We start from the raw sequence: 23,558 nt of genomic DNA on the forward strand, positions 1-23,558 counted from the left end.
TATAATTGTAATAATAATAATAATTATAATAATAATAATAGTTATTTTTATTTTTTGTTTTGTTTACACGTCTTACCTGCTCGCGAATTTATTATATTATCAGCAATAATAGTCATAATATGATGTTATTCGCTAACAACAGCTGCTCTGTTCTCCACATAAAAAACACGCTACAGCTCTATTGTTTTTATTACCACCCACTCCCCAACGACACGTGGTACATTTTTTTTTGTTTTCCTTACACACAAAAATTTCCAGTAGTGTTCCATTATTTTGTTTTGCTTGTTCTGTAAAATCCCTTGCGGTCAGGTTGATTATTAACTTCATTTAAGGGGTACCCTTTCTAAAAAAATGCACTCGTTTTTTTTTTTTCTTGATTTCCTCCATTTCGAACCCACCCCGTCTCTGTTATCAGTAAATGCTACAAAATACCTGTCCCTGGACTGTAGTACTGTGGCGTCCTCGCTTTTTTGTTCTGCTTGTTCGCATCAGTTTATTTGACCGTTTGTCAGTTGCGCCAGTTCTTGTTCTCTCGTTTCTTTACTAGTGCCAGAAGAAGAAGAAAAAAATCACTGTCCAGTCTGTTTCAGTTGTTTCAATTTTATTACGGGGGACTGTATTTACTTTCCGGTATCTAAAAAGTTTCTCTACTTTCTCACATAGGTACTGGTAGGTGTAATGTGGTTTCGTGAGTTCCGTTTTTCTTTTTTCAAACTACCATGTTAACGGAAAAAACAAACTCTACGTGGAGCGAAAAGGGACACCGAACACGTTTTCTTCCACAAAAATGGAATCGGGGGCTTTCTTACAACAACGAACAAAAACTAAACTAACTAACACTAATGGAGAGTCCGTCAGACGTTTAAACCATGTATCGATAACTTGTATTGTTTTGTTTATTTTACGATTTACTTATCTGTTTTTTTTTTTTTTGATTTGCTTTATTGGTTTGCCATACAAAGTACATCCAACGCAGTTGACTTGCTCATGATTCTCGTTTATCTCGGTATCACCTAATCGTGAATCAAAGCACTAGGGGGTTCTGGATTCTTCCAATAAACAACTATAAATTGCTTCATTACCCAATGTTTTGTTATTTTTGTTTTTGTTCAAACTAAAAAACGAAAAGTTTTAACCTCAACCAATCCGATGCTGATGACGAAGGTGATGGTCAGGCTTTTTTTTCTTTGTAGAGGTCTGTTTAAAAAGTGTAGTTTAGGAATTGTTCAGCAAAAATTTTGCGTTTAAATTGTCTCTTTGTTTGTAAGCTTTTTTTCTGTTGCAAGGCAGCAATTAGTTGGAAAACTAGTGAGTTGAAAACCCGGCATATAGCAAGCTGGGTTTTTTCCTGTCCCATTTGTTGTGGGTTACTGTGATTGATGTGCGTGCTCTAACTGTTTGTTTTTGTCTCAACTGGAAGTGGCTGCATCCTGTTTCGGGCGGTGATCCGCCCGTTTTGTTGTGGGATGGTGATGGAAAATTAAAATGATTAGTTTTTTTTGTGTTTAGTTTTCTTTTCGGTGCCCGCAAGTTGGGACATAAAGATGCGTTAGTTTGTAAATCGTAAACTATTTCTGTCCGGTTCGAGGTTTGCCTTCTGTTTTCAGGTTTATCTGTTTCTATATGGGTGGAATCTATGACTGTTGTTTGTTTGTTTTTTCGTTATTCTCACTGCTGTTTTTTTCTGTATACGATTGAGCGACGAGCTAAAGGCGTGCGCGTTTTTCGGTCGGTGTGTGGTTTAATTTCACGGTTATTTTCACCGTTTTCTTTTCCAGCTGCATCTGGTTTCCGAGCAAAGGTCGTGCAAGTGGGAATCGTGGAAGGAGTTTGAAGAAGGTGATAACGTTTGTGTAAAGACACGTGCTGAATTTTTAAAAACAATTGCTTCACGTTTTCGTTGAACGGTGTTGTTGTAGTGGCGACAAATCAGAAAAAAGATCAATCTTAGTAGGCAGGTCTTTTTATTGGATGCTGAAAAAATGTCAAATTTCGCGGTAATCCCTACAAGTTATGATTGAATGATGAAAGTCAATTACATATTCTCTCATTTTTGTTTTATAATGCCAAAAGCCCAAAAAAAATAGGTAATGACCCAATTTGAACATAATCTCAGCTTAAAGTCTATTTTTTACGCGCATACTAAAACCTCTTAAAATGAGTTCTTTTGACCCAATTTTGGGGAATCGTTTAGTAGGGTAAATTTAAGTGAAATTTACCATGTTTGAGTTCACCTCAAATAACTCAAAAGTAACGTATTCAACGAGGTCGGAGTTGAGTCGAAAAGTCTTGAAAAATGAATAAAAAGGCAACGTGTTTTGATAGATCCGATCGAAGCATGCCGTTCTAAGATATAATTTTATTTTTGACAATTAGTATATCTATTCGAGGTTCGTTCTAGAGCTAAATCGAAGGTAATAGTAATCGGCATATACAGGGTGTTTGGTTCATGGTTAAGAATCTCTCGGGGGGTGATAGACTGCCATATTTGGAGAAAAAAATTGTTCTACACATACCATCAAATCTCAACCGTTATTGAACTTTTTGTGTAAAAAAAAAATATTTGTCTTGACATACCTCTAACTTTAAAAGTATACTGTGTATTTTAAATGTTTTAGTTTCATTCGAAAGGTGAGAAAATTTCGCATTGAGTGATGCCCTCATATGTTTCAGCTAATGGGTTTAAGTAGCCTTTTCAAAGTAATTTATTGAAAATTAAACAATTTTGAACGATTTTTCGTTCATTTCTTGAAAATCCTCATAGTTAACCTCATCTTTTTAATAATTCAGATTGTTAGTCTTGATGAGCTGCTTAATTCGTTCTTTGACATGATACACTTACCTTTTCTTATTTTCATGATTTTGGGTTATTCAACTTGGATATTTTTATCTCATTTTCACTAGTACCAGCTCTAATTGAAAAATTATGGCACTTATTGTACTTTTTTTCTTTTTGTTCGAAAGCCAGGAAAATTTTACAGTGAAAAATGTATTAATACCTTTCAGTTAAGTGAATTTAGTATTCTTTTAAAAGTAAATTAGTTTAAAGTTAGTGCTATTATTAGCATTTTCGTTTATTTTCTTAAAATAGTAAATAATAAACATCACCATTATTATCATGGAAATAATGCATCTCAACAAGTTCTACAGTTCTTTCTTTGACTCCATTCAATTATCTCTTTTGGTTTCGACGCAAAATCGTTTTTATCACATCGTTTCATATGGAAAAATAACGATTTCGAACCCACTACATTTGTGGTGAGCTCATGCTGTGTTAACTATTAAATAGCAGCAAAATGAAAAGAGATATAGACAAAGTGTCAAATAAAAAGTTATAGAGAACATTAAGGGGCATCAAATGAACAATAGTAACGATAAATTTTGTTGATTAATAATTAGAATAATTAAAAAACTCTCCAAAAAACACAAATTTTGAGTTATTTCGTTAGTAAAAAATCATTTAGTACACTTAACTAAAAGATATTTGTACATACACTGATAGGATATTTTCTCAGCTTTCCAATGAAATCTTGTAAATAACGATATAAAGCATATTTTTTAGATAAGAGTCTTTTAAGCACTTGCAAGTCGGTTACAGGAAAAGTATAGTAATGAAATTACAAAGAAATGAGAAGAGATAGAAATAATGGATAATGGATATTGCTATAATCATACTTCATTATTTCGAGAAAATTAGCAAAAACCTCCTCAAAAACACTAACTTTTAACTACTTTATAGCTAAAAGGTAATTAAAACTAATTACTTAAAAGATATGAGAACACCAGTCAATAGGAAATTTTCTCACCTTTCGAATGGAACTGAAATATTTAAAATACAAAGTATACTTAGAAAATTAGAGGTATTTTAAGACAAATAAGTTTTTTACACAAAAAGTTCAATAACTCTGTAACGGTTAAGATTTGATGGTATGTGTAGAACAATTTTTTGCTCCAAATATGGCAGTTTATCACCCCCCGAGAGATTCTTAACCATGAACCAAACACCCTGTATATGTGCTCCAATTATAAACTGCAACGAAACAATTGTTTGGCCATTCTCGAGAAAATTAATGAACGTAAGCAAGAACGCTAAATATGATAGGTGAAGAATAGGTTATGAGGTATTCAATTTTTTTAATTATGTGTACTATAAATTACGTTTGATGGTTCAATCTTTACTCAAATAAATGGTTCAATTTTTGCACAGACCACATCATTAACATTTCGGCCTTGTTCATAGAAATAATGTAAATATCTATTGTCACTATCATAAGATGTTTTTTTTTCTTTTCTAGGTCACAAACCAGTTGTAAAAGGGATATCGAGTACTATGGCATATTTAATGCGGCCGGAAATCGAATGTCGTACGACACGGAAGCAAATAATTCACCTATTTTTGTATCGTCTTGTTTTAAAAACAAAGATGTGTCTGAATTTGCTAGAAATTGAATGGTCCATTCGATCACGGGTCACGGAAATTTAACACATTCGTGCAACCGCAACTGATAGAATAGTAAAGCAACGAGGAAAACACCAAACGGACCAGCCCAAGAAACATGGAATTCGACAATTAAGCGGAGCTGCGAAGAAACGCTACAGGTGACTACTGTGAAATGGCCACAATCCCACCGACGCACTGGGGCTAACCAAAACCCCCATAGGAAAGACACCAGCCGAACAATAGTGACTGCAGTAATAAGCCTCAATATCAAGAGGTATGATTAACAGCGGCAAACCTACAACGAAATGGCCAAGCCAAGCTCAATAGCCATCATTACGTACATCCTCACTGTACAGACTACAGTGAAGTTGCCATAGTACACCAAGGTTTGAGTTGCAGTCCGTTGAAACTACTCGAACTCTGAAACAGGCGCATTGATTTGGGTATGTTTCCGACAGTATCGACAGGTCAGATGGAAACATTCTCCGCTATTATAAAGATACAGAATAACAATTTCTGCACAGGACACGCGAGGGTGTCGTGAAAAGAAGCACAGTCCTCAAAACTGTAGCGCCTGCTGGCAGTAGATGATGCTACAGTAAAACTGATAAACTTCCAGCATAACCGGCTGAACTAACTTTTTGGGAAAGCAAGTATGGTTTGGCAAGGCACCCGTGGGTGGCCAAATGCGGACACAACACCACACGTATCACACGCGGCTCGCGAACTGCTACGCGAGGTAAGGATCTGGAACTGTACCTAGGAAAAATATTGCAAGAGAGCTTCCAAATACTGAGCCGAAGAAGGACATTGGTGCGTCAGACAGTGACGAACCGTCCGCAACATGAAGCAACCGAAGAATTGGCTTCAAAGCTCGACAGTTAAGTGCAAGCAGGAGATGGTGATCCCTGATGATACGGATACAGCACCATCCTCCGAAATCGATGCCCTCTTAAGAATCTGCAGAAGCATAAGCAAGCTCTCTTCATCATAGGATGAGAAGCCAATGCTCATCAAACAACAGGAGCTTGCAAGGATATAAATAATAGAGGTGAGTACCTTCTTGAGTACCTTTCGTCATATGATGTCAATGTATGCAACAGTTGGCTTACTGGTCCTACACGGCCATCGCCAGACCACGACTAGCTTATTCTTCCATTGTATGGTAGCCCAAAGTTAAGCAAAAGACCGCCCAAGATAAACTAACTAAAGTTCAGAGTCTAGCCTGCCTCTCTATCACAGGCGCTATGAAATCAACACTACAGCTATGGAAGCCATCTACCTTCATTGCACAAACATGTTATGAGGGAGGCGATACTTGGCTCTCTGATAGTACTAAAGGGTAAACCACTATTTGATGGGGATTTAAATAGTCACCTGAAAATAATAAAGGAACTCAAACTAAACCCTGTCTTGACTACAATTCATGATACAATGGAGGCTAAACCGAACTTCGACAGGATCGTCAGATATAGGATGTAGGGGGTCCCATACTGCCTCAAGGTACAATATCATTCTATACGGATGGTTCTAACATGGGTGAGCTGACTGGTTCGGGAGTCTACGGACCAAGAATTGCTCGGACGTCTGTAGGAAACGAAACTGCAAGGCATGCAAAAATCGTAATCTTTCGGACAGCAAGGCAGCATTAAGGTCGTCGAAATGTGAATCCAAGCTAGTTTGGGAGTGTAGCACATCTTTACAACAACTGGCAACTCGAAATAAAGTAATGATATTCTGTGTACCTGTTCACCAAGAAATCGAGGGTAACGATGTGGCAGATGAATTAGCTAGACGTGGTTCATCAAACATGTTTGTTGGACCAGAACCATTTCTAGGTATATCTACCTGTGCCATTGAACTAGGCTTGGGCAAGAGACCAACTACTAAACGACTGGCGTAACGTTGAAGGCGCTCGACAAGCTAAGAAATTCATACATGCAGATACAACGAGAGTCTAAAAACTAATGGATCTAAACCGCAAAAATTTACAGGACATTGTCCTGCTAAGTATCATCTGAAAAAAATTGGCAAAAGTCAAGGTAACATTTGTCGATTCCGTAACTACGAGCCCGAGAGCTCGGAACATATTCTCTGCCAGTGTGCAGTACTATTTCTTCGAAGGGAGCGATGCTTCGGAAGGCATCTTATGACGCCTCACGAAGTATGGCATACCTGTCCCAAACGGATCCTTAGCTACACTAACAATGTACTACCCGGTTGGGACGACACATGTGGACAAACAAATAACTCGCCTCCATCTACATTGGATTCGGGTAGTTTGTAACATGTAGAGCAAACAGGAACAGTCACAAAAGACAACCTGAATAGTGGTCGCAGTGGCAAAGTTTCCCCTAACAAAAAAAAATGCAACCAGCGAAATGGACCTACATTTATTAACACAATTATGTGCGAAGTACTGGACCTTACGGCATGTAGTGCTCAAATAACTGGAATAATGGAGGACACGTTTCTGACGAACCTAGTCTGTCAGATCATAGACACATTGAAACAAAAAAATCCACAGTACTGAAACAGGGAAAAAAGTAGTATGCTTTCCACTCACACCTGGAACAGTCAATCGAGCGGGAAAGATTCAATCTCCAGATGGTCTGGACAATGCGCCAAACGACCTACAGCGACGAGAATCAAATCCGCTTACCGGGACAGCTGCCATCGAATGAAGAGGAATGTCCATCGCGAACTTCCGCTGTGGAACGCAAGTCTGGCAAAACTTAGGAAGGAAGCTAGGCACTTGTTCAATTATCAGATCACAGGATCGCTCTTGCCAAATACAACTCAAGGTTGAAGAAGGTAACTAAACTATCGATTCGCGAGCTCTGCGAAAACATTGGAAACTTCCCAGAGGCAGTTCGCCTCCAGAAATCAAAGAATCGCAGAAACGGCCTCGGGCAAGTGGAACAGATGGCTCTTTCACAACTGACAATGGGGAAAATAGATGTTCGAACAAACACCCACTTTTCTGGGTCAATTGCGAGAGACGAAATTTTGATAGGTTCGTCCTAACAAGACTTTTGAGACATCGCAAGAGCTGACCTGTCAGATTTTCACGCCATCTCTTAATAAATGGACTATCAACGCCTACGAACCCTACACATCGTCAGGTCCTGATACTATTCTTCGAATATTTCTTCAGTAATCAGTAGATATAATTCTACCGGAGATATCTCCCAAAGACAGACAAAAAAACTTGCTACTACCTAAGGCCTATTCGATACTAGTTCCATCAGAACTATTGGATTACTATATTCAAACGGAACACTTATCCAACGTTTCGCTCAAACCAGTTTTCTTACCAAAAGGGCAAATCTCTTGATTAGAAAGAAACGGCTATTTGACGTCGAGGCTGCACTTGTCAACACGTTCTAAATATCGATTCGAAAGGCCATGGGAAGAACGGGGAGTGGAAAACCTGACCCAGGTACTGGATTCTTGCACTGCTTGAAAGTCGAGAGTTTACAGCCACATTGGGCGATGCGAAAGCAACTAGATTAGCCAACAGAGACCGTCCCCAGAGTGGTGTATTACTACCTCTGCTCTGTACCTTAGTAATGAACGATCTTCCAAATAACCTGGCTGCAATGGGTTTCGAGATTTTTGGATATGTATATCAACAGTATCCTAATTGTGAGAGGGAAACACGAATCTGTAGTAAGCGATCGGATGCAATTAGCCCTGAACTTCACAATGACCAGGTGCTTCAAATAGGAAAACAGCGTAACCTAGACAACTTTAGGGTAGTGAATAATCGAGGCTCTTTTTTGACGGTTGAGAATGAACTTGATGCAACTCGTGAAGAATAGACAAAATATTCTTTCACAAATCTGTCAAGTTCACTGAATATAGCACAACAATATTCATTTCACCAAATGTCTAGAAAAATATTTTCAAATGTTGATAAACAATAATAAACAATGATTATCATCGCTTACTTTACGCCGATGCCTACTTTGATGCGGTCGCTTCGTGTAATCGAAGACGAATGAAAGCTTGCATCGAATGAAAGTTAGTTGGTTCGTTTGACGTTTTCGATAACAAAAGTCACTGAATAGTGAAGAGGAATACGTCTGAATATGCCTAATTTTTATTTAATTAATTCGAATATTTGTAACACTGCGACACTGTGAACAGGGATGTAGCGTGGCCTTCTGGAGCTTCCGCAAAACAAAGCATCAGGGCCACTATGAATTTTCAAAAATCAATTTCGCATTTTTGATGTGAGATGTTTTAGAATGCCGTGAACAATTTTTCATTTGGCATCAAAAATACGAACTCAATTTTTAACATTTCAAAGAGTTGGTGTTTTTTTTTACGAGTGAACAATTTTGAACTTTGATCGTTTTGCACGACCCTTAGTCATGTCCGATTAAGCTCAAGTTTTCCATAGAGCACCTTCCGTCGAGGCGCTAAAAAATTTTGAGGTGTGTCCAGTTTGAAAATTCAAGATAGCCATAAATATTGCCACCCTACTGTATGTGAAGACCAATGCACTGAGACAATTTTTGGGAGCTGTGATCTGGTTGGTGGACGGTGCATATAATTATATTTAAATTACAAGCCTAAGTGTCGTCACGATATTACGGTTATGACCTTTTTGCACACGTGAATGAAGCAAAGATGCTTTTGTGATCTATTGCTGTCAAAGGTTTTTATACATACGTTGAAAGAAATTGATAGCATTCAGTCATACATCGATTGAAGATAGTTAGATGCTTTACAATCATTTGTAAATTTCGCCTCGCCCATCACGTTCTTTAAATTATCTCGTTGAGCTGGGTTACCCGCACATGAATACCCTTGAAAAAACCCAGCGTACGGTAAGATGGATGCTGAACAAGATTCGTCATCAAAAACTTTGAATTCCCGTTTAGAATCATACATACTGAACTCGGTCGGAGCAAGCAGATTACGTTACTGGCGATAAACCTTTTATAAAGGACTACCGCGTCTACATACCTGCTTATAAGGTTGCGATCGACAGCGTAGTCACCGATTCGAGTTTGCCATGCGTAGGTCTACTGAAGCACGGAGTTGGCTGTTTCAAGTACCCCTTTGTTCCAATGAAATTTTAAATGGAAATTGCATTGGACGGGACAAAATGATGTGCTCCTTACCAAACAAATGGTGAACGGGACAAATGAAGTGTCGGATAAGCTTTGGCGGGATTGTGTTGCGATTTTGATGCAAGTAAATGTTCTGAAAGGTGTGCCTAGGTGGGGAATGTACACAGTAGGGTTCACAGTACCGACCCTTTTTGGCGAGAACCGGTACTACGGTACTGAAGCTCTCAGTACCGGTAAAGTACCGGTACTCGAATATTTTTTAAAAAATTCAAAAAAAGCTTCAAACTGAAATTGAATGCTCAAACTGATGATCTTATTCACAGATGATTGATTTGTGCTGATTAAAAAGCACGTTTATTGTTTTTAAATTGCTTCAGAATGGCAAGACTCATTTCACAGAAGATATTTTTCGTATAGGGCACCTTCTTTTATTTCGAAATCTAGGCCACCTTGAAATCAATAACTGTTAAGTGGTGCGACTTTCTTCGACTAGAACAGATGGTTAATGTATGAAACCCTATTAACAACAGTAAATCAAAGCGAAAATGGAAGTAAATCCGAGCAGGTTAATCGCATTTCCTTTCTTGCTTTTCTGAAAATTGGTTTCGACCTTTATGTCGGTTGCCTACTATTCTCTAATGCATATCAAGGTTCCTTGCTTTCCTGTAAACTATGGAGTTTTGCAGAATTTTCCGATCACTAATAATTACAAATCGCCCCATTTGAAGCAGTTCACCAAGTCTAAAACTGTTAGCTACTAAATCGCTGTTCGTTCTTTTATAGATAAAGGTTTAAAAGTAAACCAAATACAGACATGACTTAGACCATAGTCTTGTTACGCGCCACCCAGTGAATAATGGAAACCAATCAGAATGTCACTAATAAAACTTTAACTTCTAGAATTATTATGATGATGGCCCCACCTCATTCCCACACAAAGGTGTTATCTCAACGATGTATCTAGAAGGAAAATTAATATAAATAAACGCTATCTTGCAGACCGATATTTTGAAACAGATCCCCCTGCATAGTTAACATATTTGTCATAAAAAATTGTATAGTACCGAAAATACCGGTACTGGCTTTTGTTCAGTACCGGTATTACGGTACCAAAAATGGGTCGGTATTCCCGGGATTTTCGGTACCGGTATTACCGGTACCACAATCCTAGACCATACTCTTGGCACTCTTTTGCAAAAAGAAATCATTATACGTCCGCTCTCAGAAATTGTGTAACTTTAATGAGATTCCTTGCAAAAGCTTAAGCTGGTGGCATTGTGTCAAACAAAGAGCCGAAGCGAACAGCTCCTGATCTTAAAAATATGAGATCAAACAAGGAATTGGCAGCGCTTCCAAGAACACCAAAAATCTCATCTCTGACATTTTAACCAGAGATTTGCTTTAATGTAGGACTGATTCGGCCTAAGTTGGGCATCGGCAACTTTGTGATATCGTGGACGTCCCCCGACGAGTCGAGGAGACTTCACTTCTCGCGGTACGGTAAGGGGTCTCGAATTTAATTAATCTTTGCTACAGCTCCCTCAATAATTCACTTTCAAGTTGGCGGGACTTTCATAAAATCGAACGCTTTCATTTCTAAATTGATACTTCTTCATTCACCAACCAAAGCCATCATGTTTAGCATTTTCAAGAAGTATGCTCAGGGTATTCAAAAATCTAGTCAGTGAAGAGATATTCACAGGGGGCTATCAAATTGAAAACGAATGGAAAATGATTGAGCGGTTAGGCGAATGATGCTGCTAACAACTGCGTATTAAACATGTCAATCTAGCCAACCGCACGCTACGGGCCTGACTGTGAATAAATAAGGTAACACCAGCACTTTGAGCGTGCAGTAAGCTCTTCGGAAAAACCTGGGAGCTTAAACCGAGGTTAGGTTGGCTGGTTTTCGTCTGTTTAGCATTATATTCCAGAGCTGAATAAAACTCCAACCAAAAGATGCTAAACAATTTGTCGCGCAATTTTTAACTTCAATATTCATACAATCATTTAAAATTAAGCTGCTTTGAATGGTATTTTTAGCTACATCGATACCGATTAAGATAAAAAGACCCTTTCATCCGAATCTTCAGTTACCTGAATATTGGAAATCTTTGCTGAAATCCACATCTTAACTGTTCTGTCCAGAGCCACCAGATCGTGTATCGAATTAGATATGCATGAGTACGAGCAAAAAACGCTTTTATGTTTATTTTTGTTTCCAATTCGACGAAATGCTAAATTTTCTGGGGTTTCACAATCAACGCTATTCTGCGCTACGTGTGACGTGAGACGACTAATCTCATCTCACTCTACGTGACTTCTCGCCAAATTCTAAGACTCGAGTTGGGTGAGGTGAGATTTTCCATTAAATGGGGCTCACGTCACCCGGAGTGAGTCTTCCGAAGCGGGTGAGAAATGTCACGTAGAGTGCGATGAGATTGGTCGTCTCACATCACACGCTGCGTAGAATAAGGCCGAATCACTTCATACAATTATTCTGACTCCCAACATATTTCTTTGGCTACGCCTCCTGAAGAAAAAAATAAGTCAGTTTTTATTCATATTTTGCAAAAAAAAAATGAAATATTTCTGCAGTATAATTCAAAATGACTGCTCATGAAATAACAAATATTAAGGCCTTATTCTAGCTACACCGAGTTGTTGGCAAATAAAAATAGAAAGTTATAGATTGTTTCTAACAAAAGAACTAATTTCGAGTTAGACAGAAGAAACTATAGAGTTCGACTTACTCGTCAAGCATAAAATCCACCACCATAAATCGCCGTTGAGTGGCCACTCCATTTCTAGTGTGCTTTTGCAATACACATAAAAATCCAGCAAGTCAAAATTAAAAAGTGGCCAGCCTCTGCCTGATTCAATAGAACACTCATCTCCCAAAAGTTCATATCCATTTTGTACGCAACCGTAGAATTGCATCTGTCAAAACGAACGCGTTCTCGCATCTGCTAATGCTTCTACGATTAAATCATTCCACAAGCCATTGCCTGCTGCGATTATCTAGTATTTCGACAGAATAACAGAAATACTTTCCCCCGACTAAACCAAGCTGACCAATCCTATCTCTATTCGACCCCGTCCCTATCGTCACCAAAACCCGCCACGGTGAGTTAAACATTTTATAGCATCCGAACCTTTCATCAGCTCGTTCGATTATGCTTTCCCGACACACACGCACATGTGGTCATAAAAATAAAACAAAAATGAAGGAAACATCAAACCGTACCTACATTAAAAATATCTTGCACCCAAACGCGCGACCGACCTGCATCGCTATTTGTGGGCGATTCTTCGACCCCCTGTCAGTGTTCTGTCTTTTTTTTGTTTTTGATTTCTAAATCCTCTCACCCGCCGTTAATCATCGGGCGCGCACGCACCGGCTGCTTGGCGACTGGCTCTGCACCGCACATATGGTTGCACTTTGAAAAATCGGTTTTCCTTCCCCTCCTCCATCCACCCACACCATCTTACTTCACAACCGAACGAAACTCGTTCCGTGAAGCGATTTGTTCTTCCTGTTTCACCTCCGTCGTATCCAACGCAACCACATCGCATCGCGAGCACAGTGCGTGGCTTACTTGGATCGCGGACCATTTAGCTCATCGCCTTTCTATACCTATAGAGCACACTATTAGAGCCGACGCCTGCTGCTGCTGCTCGTTCCTAATTGTGTATAGGGAAATCTTTCTATGGCTTTTCGTCCCTTCTTCGAGTTCGTTTCGTTTTGCTACGCACACGTGTTCTCGCTTCTTCCGCCGAATGATGAATTTGTTTGTAAATAAACGAACGCAAAAGGCTACAAAATGTTGCTACGCGCTGGAGCGAGTTGGGAAAACTTCTAAAAATATATGTATGCGCTTTTTTGTTCACGTGTTCTATTAATATTAGTTAGTTATTGGAAATGCTTCGGTTCATAAATCTGGTACTAAACTGGTGTTTATGGGCGATTCGTTTTGTTGTTGTTTTTTGTTGCTGTTTCTTATTTTTCTTCTTCAGTGTACAAAAAAGTTGCTTTTCTATGCTGCTTGCACTATAAACATGGAAATATTCTCTGCCTGCAAAAAGTACTAGGAATGTCTGGTCGAATAATAATTACTGCTGCTCTGAAGGTATGTTCTTTCCTTTCGTTATACTATTTGGAAAATTTGCATCGGTTTTGCCTTGTGATTCGATTTCGATTGGAAATGCTTAAAACTATAGGACTGCGGCTGTACCTCATGTAAAAAAATGCAATACAAAAACTAGTTTTAAGTAAATAAATAGATCACACTTATTTCGTTTTGTGTATTTCGCTGGCAGAAAACAATAGCTATGGTTTCCAGCAGCAAGCATGATACCGCATCATTATCCACCGCAGCAGGCCATCAACGCGAGTGTCACTTCTTATTCTGCTAGCGCCACCCGAAGTTGAGAAACGAGTAAAAAACGAATACTACCGGGGGGCGTAATTTTTCTTGTTTGCCTATCTTTCGCTACTTCAGCCCATCAGCACCGATGAGGTCACGCGATTATAGTGTTTAAGAACTAAGTAAAAAAAAACGCGATGCTCCACTCACGCGGCCTGTTTATTATTTATGACACCCATAAATTGGTCCGTTGTTCAGTGTTTGTGTGGACTGGATTCTTTTTTGGCAAACCAAGCTGTTGAGCACTCTCCTATTTGACGGCAGCCAAAAAAAAAAAAATAGAGACAACACAGTGAATGACATTTGCCATCTCGCGGGTGGTATGGCTATATAGTAGCTGCGGTGGAGGCGCGCGGTTCGTTTAAAATGGTAATGCGTGATTTGTGTAAACACGCGCGCACGCCACGCCGACTGCCTGCTAAATTGTATTGACGGAGTGTTTGCACATTTGCTACGAAACGGCATCGAAGTGACCTGGTAGTGGCAATAATAATCTATAATTTATTTTCCAACGCGGGAAAAGGTAAACACACTGAATGATGCCACCATCAAGCAAGCAGGTGGCAGCAAACACTTGACAGCTGGTGTGGATTGGCCCCCGTTCTGAAATCTTTCCGTTTGCTAATTTTACGATCGATTATCATGCTTCCTGCTGGTTGTTTCTATCCATCCGTGAGCTTCAAACTTAGTTATAGTTTCTCGAACCCAATATCTAACCAAATTTGCTGTGTTGCTGCCGCACCGCAACCGCCACTACTTCCTCTAAATTTTCAGTCAGCCAGCCAATCAGAGCCGGTAGGTATATGCGCCTATGGTGCATGGTTTAATTCTGGATGAAGATTGGATTTTTCGTCTGGGCAATAGATCCAATCGTTCAATCTATAACTCAATTATTGCCTCCTTTCCCGGATGAGCGAAATAAACACACGACTCTAGACGTGCCTTCGTGGGTTCGGAGATCTGACATGGTTGCATTGTGGAAGTTGTGGCAGCAGAGGGAATAGCTAGATGGGAACACTTTTAAGTAGATTTGTGTTCAGTTTTAAACTATAATATACGAGCGTGGAGGGTAAGAACAAAAAAAAAGAACGGAATTTTGTTAAATCAGCCTATTGATGATGGATGCTACCGGGCTGCTGCTTCCGCTTCCAGCGTAATCCTCTTTGCGGCTTGAATCATTATCGGCTAGTATAAAAATGGGTTTTACCAGAGTTCTTGCTTTTATGGGACTATTTTTTGTGTTTTCCGTCGGTTTATAATCTTTGCCAACGGTTTCCGTTTCCAGCTTGGGTCATTTGGGTTGACCGTTTCCTCTTTGAATTTCTTCAGCGTCGCCGTAATTTTTTGTTTAGCTAAAAAATAAAAGGTTTCGTTAGTAGTTGCTGATTAAGGATTTTACATGCTGCTAGAAATTGTCTCAAAATAAAGTACAACACAGATAAGTCTCGCGATCAATTTGCCAAAAAAGATTCGCATAGAATGGCTTAATACGCTACAAAATTAATCGTCACGGTAATATTTTTCTATTCACCCCCATCAATTTCAAAAACGTCATCTAATGAAAATGTTCAGTATACGATTGCTTCGTTTTACCATATCATGTCATTGTCGCTGTCATTTCAATTGCCATGGTCATTTTTTCTTGTCTAGTCATGTAATTGTCAAAAGTTTGGTTGTTAGTGTTACGAATTCTCCTCATCAGTAACTGACACCAACTCAAAGCCCGTTAGATAAGTCCAAAACCCACACCAATTGAAGAAAGTTGGACACTAAACCCAAAGTCACACGTCTTGTGCCCTCATGCGTAAACTTTCGTCTAATTAAAAAAATCCTTTTGGTAAAATATTGTTTAGCCATTGCCATGTTATTGTGATTGTCTTGTCATGTAATTGGTAATAATTACAGGACAATTACGCCTTGGCTTGTCTTGTGACATGGCATGACGTGACGTTATATGACGTGACATGACATGACGTGACGTGACATGACATGACATGACATGACATGACGTGACGTGACATGACATGACGTGACATGACGTGACGTGACGTGACATGACATGACGTGACGTGACATGACGTGACATGACATGACGTGACGTGACGTGACATGACGTGACACGACGTAACGCGACGCGACGTGACGTGACGTGACATGACGTGACATAACGTTACGCGACAGTCCCTCAAAAATGTCGCGAATGCAATGTGCCCACTTATCACCTGTTCCAAGATTTCAAGCCGCGTATAATACAATCGATAGAGACCAGCTATGGCATATAATGCACGAACACGGGAAGAGATGCGGCAACGTGATGGGCTCTCTTCTCTACTGCTCAATAAGAAGAGCGAGGATTGACACGGGTGGTACGAATTTCCGAAAGTTTGTTCAGCTTTTTGTCTTCGTGTTAGTGTTGGCGCCCTCAATGCGGTCACAGGTGGAACTAAAATTTTCTAACCAAACTCGAATCATGTACTACAATTCTTCTGAACATACTATTCAGTTAAATCTAACCATTATCTCACAAAACTGTATAGTTGGTGGTAACCGAATACCTATACACAACCATGCACTGCTAGGCCCCATGCAAAACTGACTCAGACATCACTTCGTTAAAAGTTTAATAACTTCGGATTGACTAGCAGTCTTCGACAAAGTTGTAGACAGTTATACTATCTTTCTTATTTTCATTTACAGTGATAGTACGATACATGCAGTGCCATCTAGCGGCAAAAATGCCCACCAGTGGATTTTGTCCACGCAAACAGTCGAAAAATCCCATATAAACTTCAGGCGCGTTGCTTCAAATTTGTAGCAAGTACTCCTGGTGGGACTAGGAATCGACTCAGGAGTGGGCCAATAGGGGTAATTTTTTGTTGTCACTCTAGTAGAGACGTACATACGACTGAAGGTTCAAGCAAAACGAATTGATCAGAAATGCATCAAAAAAAAAAATACATAAGAGCAAGAGATTTCGAAGGAAGAAACATTACGCCTTCCACCGAGTATATCAATTGATGGAGACGATATGCTCTAGGAAGTTGATTTGTTCGTGTATTTGGACTAACTGGTGCTCATCGATAATGACATCAACAGTGACATTCAGAGACGTAACTGGTAATCGAGTTTCAGAAACCAGTAGCGTCTAGCTCAAATGCCACGTTCCCCATCTTGATTGGAGATTTGTGCCTTGCCAAGAATCGTATTGTTTATCATTTCCCTTATTGGAAAGGTTTGGGGAAGTGGTAAGGTTAGGGGTACAATAGCAGGAATTAGATTTCCAACCCCTGCACAACCCCTGTCTCAAAGAGCAAAAAAGGTTTTTTCTTAGATTGCGTCAAAACTGTTAACTTTACCAATATGGTGTCTTCGAGAAAGTTTCTTGGAATAGAACTCCCCGTCCTTCTGTCTTATTAGATTGATGATTAATCCCCCTAAAAATGAAATTTATTTTCTTCAATAATTCAGATAGGCAAATACTTCAGCACAGTAGTAGAAAAACTTGTTACTAATATTTTAGCTGAAGACTTCAACTCTTTATCTTTTAAGCTTTTTAAGATGCGGGGCATTATTTGTGAACGGCCCCTTTATAACAGTTTTTTCATCATAAGTCTTCTGCTAGATTTTTTCTGTTATATAAATGTTTTAGAACATTGTTTGGACTATTAAACGGCTAAAATTATAGCTCTCTGTACTCTGTAGGTTCTTCTATGTATGGAGAACCAAAAAATGAGTTACTACAGGGCAGTTGCATACCAAATGATATGTTGTTCCGTAATCGGATTCACAAAGATCACATGAATAATACTCAGCACGCTGAATAGTAGTCATGTGATAATTGAGTTTGCAGTATGTCCAGTCAGTGCCCTGATTAGAATACTGCAGTTGCGCTTGGAAAAATGCAACAAAGTCTTCGACATTTTTGGACTCACATCCGGCAGAAAAGTCTTTGTTTGAACGCAAGTTTACAAGCTACGGCAATGATTGGCATGTTCGAATGCAGCCCAAGAGCAAATCTTGTGCTTTATCCAACTTATCGACAGTGGTAGAACCGGTTCTGGACCAACGAAGTCAGTCGCAGCGCCACCATTTCCAGTAACACCGTAACGACCGGGTACCCATAGAAGGTAGATAGCATTGGAAATGCTAAGTTCTTCGATTTGAGTTCGACATGCGATTACTAATTTCGATTTCGAATCTGCCGAACTAAGTGCTTTCAGGGCAGCCAGACTGTCAGAGCATAAATAGATTCTTTTGCCGCAAATTCCCTGTCGAAGTGCCAATTGTACGCTACACAGAATCTCAAAGACTTCTGCTTGGAATATGGTACAGTCTCTATCAAGCAAGTGAGACTGGTTTAATGTCATTTCACGACAGTATACACCAGCATCGGCTCGGCTCTCCAACAAAGAACCGTCATTATAACAAACTACATAATCTTCAAGTTGTCGCTCCACCCAACCAGACAGTCATTCCTCGCGAAGAGGAATTCTTACATTGAAAGTTCTAAAAGGAAAACTACATGTGAGTGTAAGGTCACTGGGAGCAAATGTATATTCATCCCAAGTAATCATTTGGGACCACAGTCTTGTGTGGCTAGTTGAACGATCTATTGGGTTACTGTTCCAGAGCTCAGTAACCTTAAGATGGTATGCACAAGAAAGTGCTTCTTCTTTCAGAAACACATGTAGTGGTTTTATGTTCAAGAGTGCCTCTAGAGCAGCAGTCATCGCTATCAAGACCATCCTCTGCAGATGGTTTAACTTTGATTGGATTGTCATGACTTCTCCCTTCTGCCACCAAACAAAGCACCCGTATGCCAGTATTGGTCTAACAATTGTTGTGTACTTGGGTTTGAGTCCCCAAGATTTGCCGATAGCCCGTCTATATTCGCCGAAGGTCTTGAAAGCTTTCGATGTGAGCTGTCCAATTAAATTTTGAGTCAAGAATTATCTCAACGTACTTAACTAGATCTGCGATAATAATTTCAGAGTCAAAGAGCTGCAGTGGACTAGCTCCGGTTGTAATCCTTCGTTGCGTGAAAAGCACCATTGATGTTTTATTTGGATTAACTGATAGTCCAACATGAAGACACCATTGCTTAACAAATCAAAAAGTGTGTTAATGCAAATACCAGCGATCATTATATGATAATCATCGGCGAAACCATACGTCGGAAACCCAAGCTCAGTAAGCTTCCTCAACAAGCCATCGGCGACAAGGTTCCATAGAAGTGGTGACAGAACACCGCCTTGAGGACATCCTCAGACACTCAGTTTTTTATCTCTACTTGTCTTAACAATGAGCACAGATATCGGTTGCTAAGCATTGCGTGTATCCAGTTCGTGATATGTGATACTCCATGTAGTTTTACCTCGTGCTGCTTCTAAAATGGATTCGAAAAACACGTTGTCAAAGTCCTAGGAACTTGAATGCTTTTGTATGACTAATCTAACGACGTTGAACTCTTTCAGGAACCATTAGACGACCCGCTAAAGCTGACAATCCGTCGGTCTGAACGAACAACAGCAGCAAGAGCTAGAGATGGAACCCTAGGCTACGCAGAATCGCAAGACATTCGCCTAACCTAATGACATTTGAGAGATTGTTGAACTGCCACCAGAAAGTCGAGCGCTGGGAAGTAACTGGGACTCGGACGTAAATATAAGGCGCTTCAGAGCACGGCTTGTTGCTCAATACCTCAACCAGCGTTACGTAACTGAATAAGTGAATTTAACGAAATCTTTGCACCGGATTGGATTGGAGGATGATAGTTCAACAGTACGCTGTCAAGTCAGCTTTCCTCGACGGCAATCTTGAGGAGGAGATTCTCATTCGGCGGCATCCTGTATTTGCTGTAAAAGAAGCGGAAAGCAAGGTATGCTGTCTAAAGAAAGGTTTGTGCGAGTTGAAGCCAATTGCGCGATCCTGAAATAATCGGCTTCATGTACTTGTGTTGATGAAGTATTTCAAAGACGTTATTTACCCTTGGCTTGTGTTTGTTCTAGTTAGCGTTGACAATCTGATAATTTCGAACGACGACAGGGCTACTATAGAGTCTTTGGTAGAGACGCTGAAGAACAATTTCGTCGTCAACAGTTTAAGAGAAGTTCATTAGTATTTGGTTGTTGATGTCGAAAAGGATACAGGAGGAGCCAGCAGCAATATCTTATTGATGTCATCAAAACAACCGGCTCGGAGCATGTTAAGGTATTAATAATTCCTCTCGATACAAGATATGAAAAGATGCAACATTCCTACCAACCAACCAACCATGACTACCAATGTCTGGTTCATGTTAGTATATAGCAGTGAATTCACGGCTAGACATATCTACGTCCGTATCTATTCTTAGTCGGAGAATAAGCTCTTGGCGAGACTGGACTGAGTTTAAGCGAGTAAAACGCTATCTAAAATGCACCGCGGCTTCGGGTGAACAAAGATGACACAGGTTTAATCGACTAGGCGATGAACGCAAATTGAATAGAGGCTTCTTGTTTCAGTACAGTGGTGGAGCGATTTTTCGCCGCCTCCAAGAACATGGCCATTCGTAGCACCTTCTTCCAGCACAGCCTCCCTTATCGTTACACCTGGAGATCACCGCTACAGACGGAATCGCAAATCGACCACGTCCTGATCGATGGACGGCACTTCTCCGACATTATCGACGTCAGGACCTATCGGTGTGCTAACATCGACTCTGACCACTACCTGGTGATGCCTAAATTGTGCCCAAAACTATCCGTCATTAATCATTTACGGTACCGGCGGCCGCCTCGGTACGGTCTGGAGCGACTGAAGCAACCAGATGTCACCACTGCATACGCACAGCACCTCGAGGCAGCGTTGCCGGACGAGGGAGAGCTCGACGTGGCCCATCTAGAGGACTGCTGGAGAACAGTAAAAGCAGCCATCAACAACGTAACTGACGACATTGTCGGGTACGAGAAACGGAGACGACGGAACGATTGGTTCGACGAGGAGTGCGGAGCGGTTTTTGGAGGAGAAGAATGCAGCGCGAGCGGTCATGCTGCAGCATGGAACCCGACAGAATGTGAAACGATACAAACAGAAACGGAGGCAGCAGACACACCTCTTCCGGGAGAAAAAAGATGGGTGGGTAATGTCTGCGACATAACCGGAGAGATGTAGAATACATAAGGAACACGTTCTTCAAATATGTTGATACTCATTAGGATTTTCGGACAAAAGCTGATTTGGGCGAGGAATATTTCAAATTATTCTTTACAAAAATGATGGTGGTCCTGAAAAGGACCGGTTTTGTTGGCGTTGTTGGCCTTGGTGAGGGAGATGGCTAACGATGAAATTAATTGTTAGCATGAGGAAGTCGCGTAGTACTGGCCAATGGAAGAACAGATAATAATTGATTCCTGAAAATCAATTTTTCTTTATTCATGTAAATTATACATACTTACAAATCTAACAGAAGATTCCTGATCATATTTCTGAATCATTAGTGCGAACATTGTGTAATTTGGTTAAGTACAATGAAAGTTACAAACTTTCCAAACTCGACCTTCTGTTCATTCAGAAATATTGAAATGGGGTGTCGTGGTCACAATAAAAAAAGATGGGTGGGTAATGTCTGTCACAGAACCGGAGCGTCGTGATTTCAATTCGAGACGTTAATTTAAATCTAATAATATTCAACAGAATCACGTTTGAATGGGAAATTTTCAAATAATTCTCTATGGTAATAATGGTGGTTCTGAAAAGAACCTTTGGTATCGGCGTTTGTGTTGATGGTGATGCGCTGGATCGTTGGATATTTTTGGCATGATAGTTACGTGCCTGGCGAACTGTTTTGTAGCCTCGAACAAAACGACAAGACTGGCTTCTTCGGGTACCATTACGGCTGAACTTTATAAGCTTAGCTCGACTTTAAAATCCTGCACAATCTCACGAATCAGACACTGGTAGGGCCATTTTGTTTGCTACTAGCACGGAGCTGCACAAAAAATCATTTAATGCAGTTAGTTCACGGGGGCTGCCAAAAAGCTTGAATAGAAGCATGCGACTTCAACGTTTCTCTTAAACACATGCAACAACACATTCGTTTTGGTAATACTGATAATAACAGTAGAAAGGAATGGAAAAGCAGTGCACGAAACGAGCGAGAGGATAATTTAAATTTTTGTTCCGTGTGCAAGCTACTTCTTTCCACCCAACGTATTATGTTGCTTGTTGAAAATTTGCTACACACCTTAAAATAAAAGTTTCAGTTTAACTCTCACTAGAACACAATTGATTGGTCCTGAAAAGAACCGTTGCTTTTATTGTAATTTACGCCCACTCCCACAAACCGACCAAGTAGGCATCAGTGGCTTCATTACGGCTGAGTTTTGTAAGCGTAGCTCGACTTTGAAGTAATACACAACCTTACGAACCAGACGCTGGAATGTTAGCCAGCGGATTAGTTGCTCCGTTGCCCTTTAGTTGGGGCGAAATACTAGCATGGCGACAGTTCCTGATCGGTAGTTGGTTGCGATGGGCCACCAGTAGCTGGGGCACTTTTGCGGACCGTCATCATCGCCAACTGCTTTCCTCCGGTGGACTGGCTGCTTGCTAGTGCTTGAACGAATACGAATGATGAGAAAAACCGACCGACCAATATTCATATATGAAAACACGAGAAAGCACTACTATCGCTCTCCCGCTCGTTTTCGTGCCATTCCTGTGCCTTTCCTTTCCGTTCGGTTACCAATACTAGCATAACCAAAACGAATATTCTGTCTTTCCATCGCCTTCAATCTAGTGGCCAGTGCTAGCAAACTTGCATGTTCAGTTTTTCAATAACAACATTCCAACAATATTTTCAAAGAATGTTGCAGATTTGAAAAGAAGGAAGGAGAAGATTTTCACAAATTTAAATTCTTTTGTTTTATTTGTTAGCGCTGATAAAGGCTATTTAGTTTGCTACTAGCAAGGAGCTGCACAAACAAATCGATTTATGCAGTTAATCAACGGAGGCTGCCAAAAAGTTCGAATAAAAGCATGTGACTAGTGTACTTTGCATGTTCTATATTTTATCAATACTAGAGAGGATCAATAAAATAATTCAAATTGTTATAGCGACATGCAATTGTGGCAACACTGGCCATGAGATGGTGGGGGAACACGCACATTCGTTTTAGTTATGATGGTAGTAGCAGCAGAAAGGAATGGAAAAGCAGTGCACGAAAACGAGCGAGAGAAGATAATTTAAATTCTCTTTCTTTCTTTCCACACATCGTATTTCTTATATTGCTTTCTGAAAATTATTTGTTATACACCATAAAATGTAAATTTCAGTTTAACTCTTATTAGAACACAATTAATTGGTCCTGTAAAGAACCGTTTATTGTTTTATTGCGGGAGCATAATTCAGACGCACTCCCCGCGGACACGGTGAGCTAGAAAGCACTATTTTGCATTCTCGAACAAACCGACCAAGTAGGCATCGTTGGCTTCTCGGGGCATCATTACGACTGAGCTTTGTAAGCGTAGCTCGACTTTGCAGTCCTGCACAATCTCACGACCCAGACGCTGGAACGATAGCCTACTCTGTTGCCCTTTAGTTGGGGCGAAATTCTTGCAGGGCGACAG

General features: G+C 40.1%; 1 protein-coding gene across 1 annotated transcript in view; it reads right to left on the bottom strand.

The window, feature by feature from the left end:
- Positions 1–877: 877 nt before the first annotated feature.
- LOC131692335 (uncharacterized) overlaps positions 878–23,558 on the bottom strand; it is a 32,501-nt gene continuing 9,820 nt past the window's right edge. Inside the window, exon 2 of the mRNA XM_058979320.1 lies at positions 878–15,304. Within this exon, the coding sequence (XP_058835303.1) occupies positions 15,301–15,304 (4 nt within the window). The 3' untranslated portion in view covers positions 878–15,300. The remainder of the gene's footprint in view (positions 15,305–23,558) is intronic.

This window comes from Topomyia yanbarensis, chromosome 1, assembly GCF_030247195.1.
Source record: "Topomyia yanbarensis strain Yona2022 chromosome 1, ASM3024719v1, whole genome shotgun sequence".
Lineage (NCBI taxonomy): Eukaryota > Metazoa > Arthropoda > Insecta > Diptera > Culicidae > Topomyia > Topomyia yanbarensis.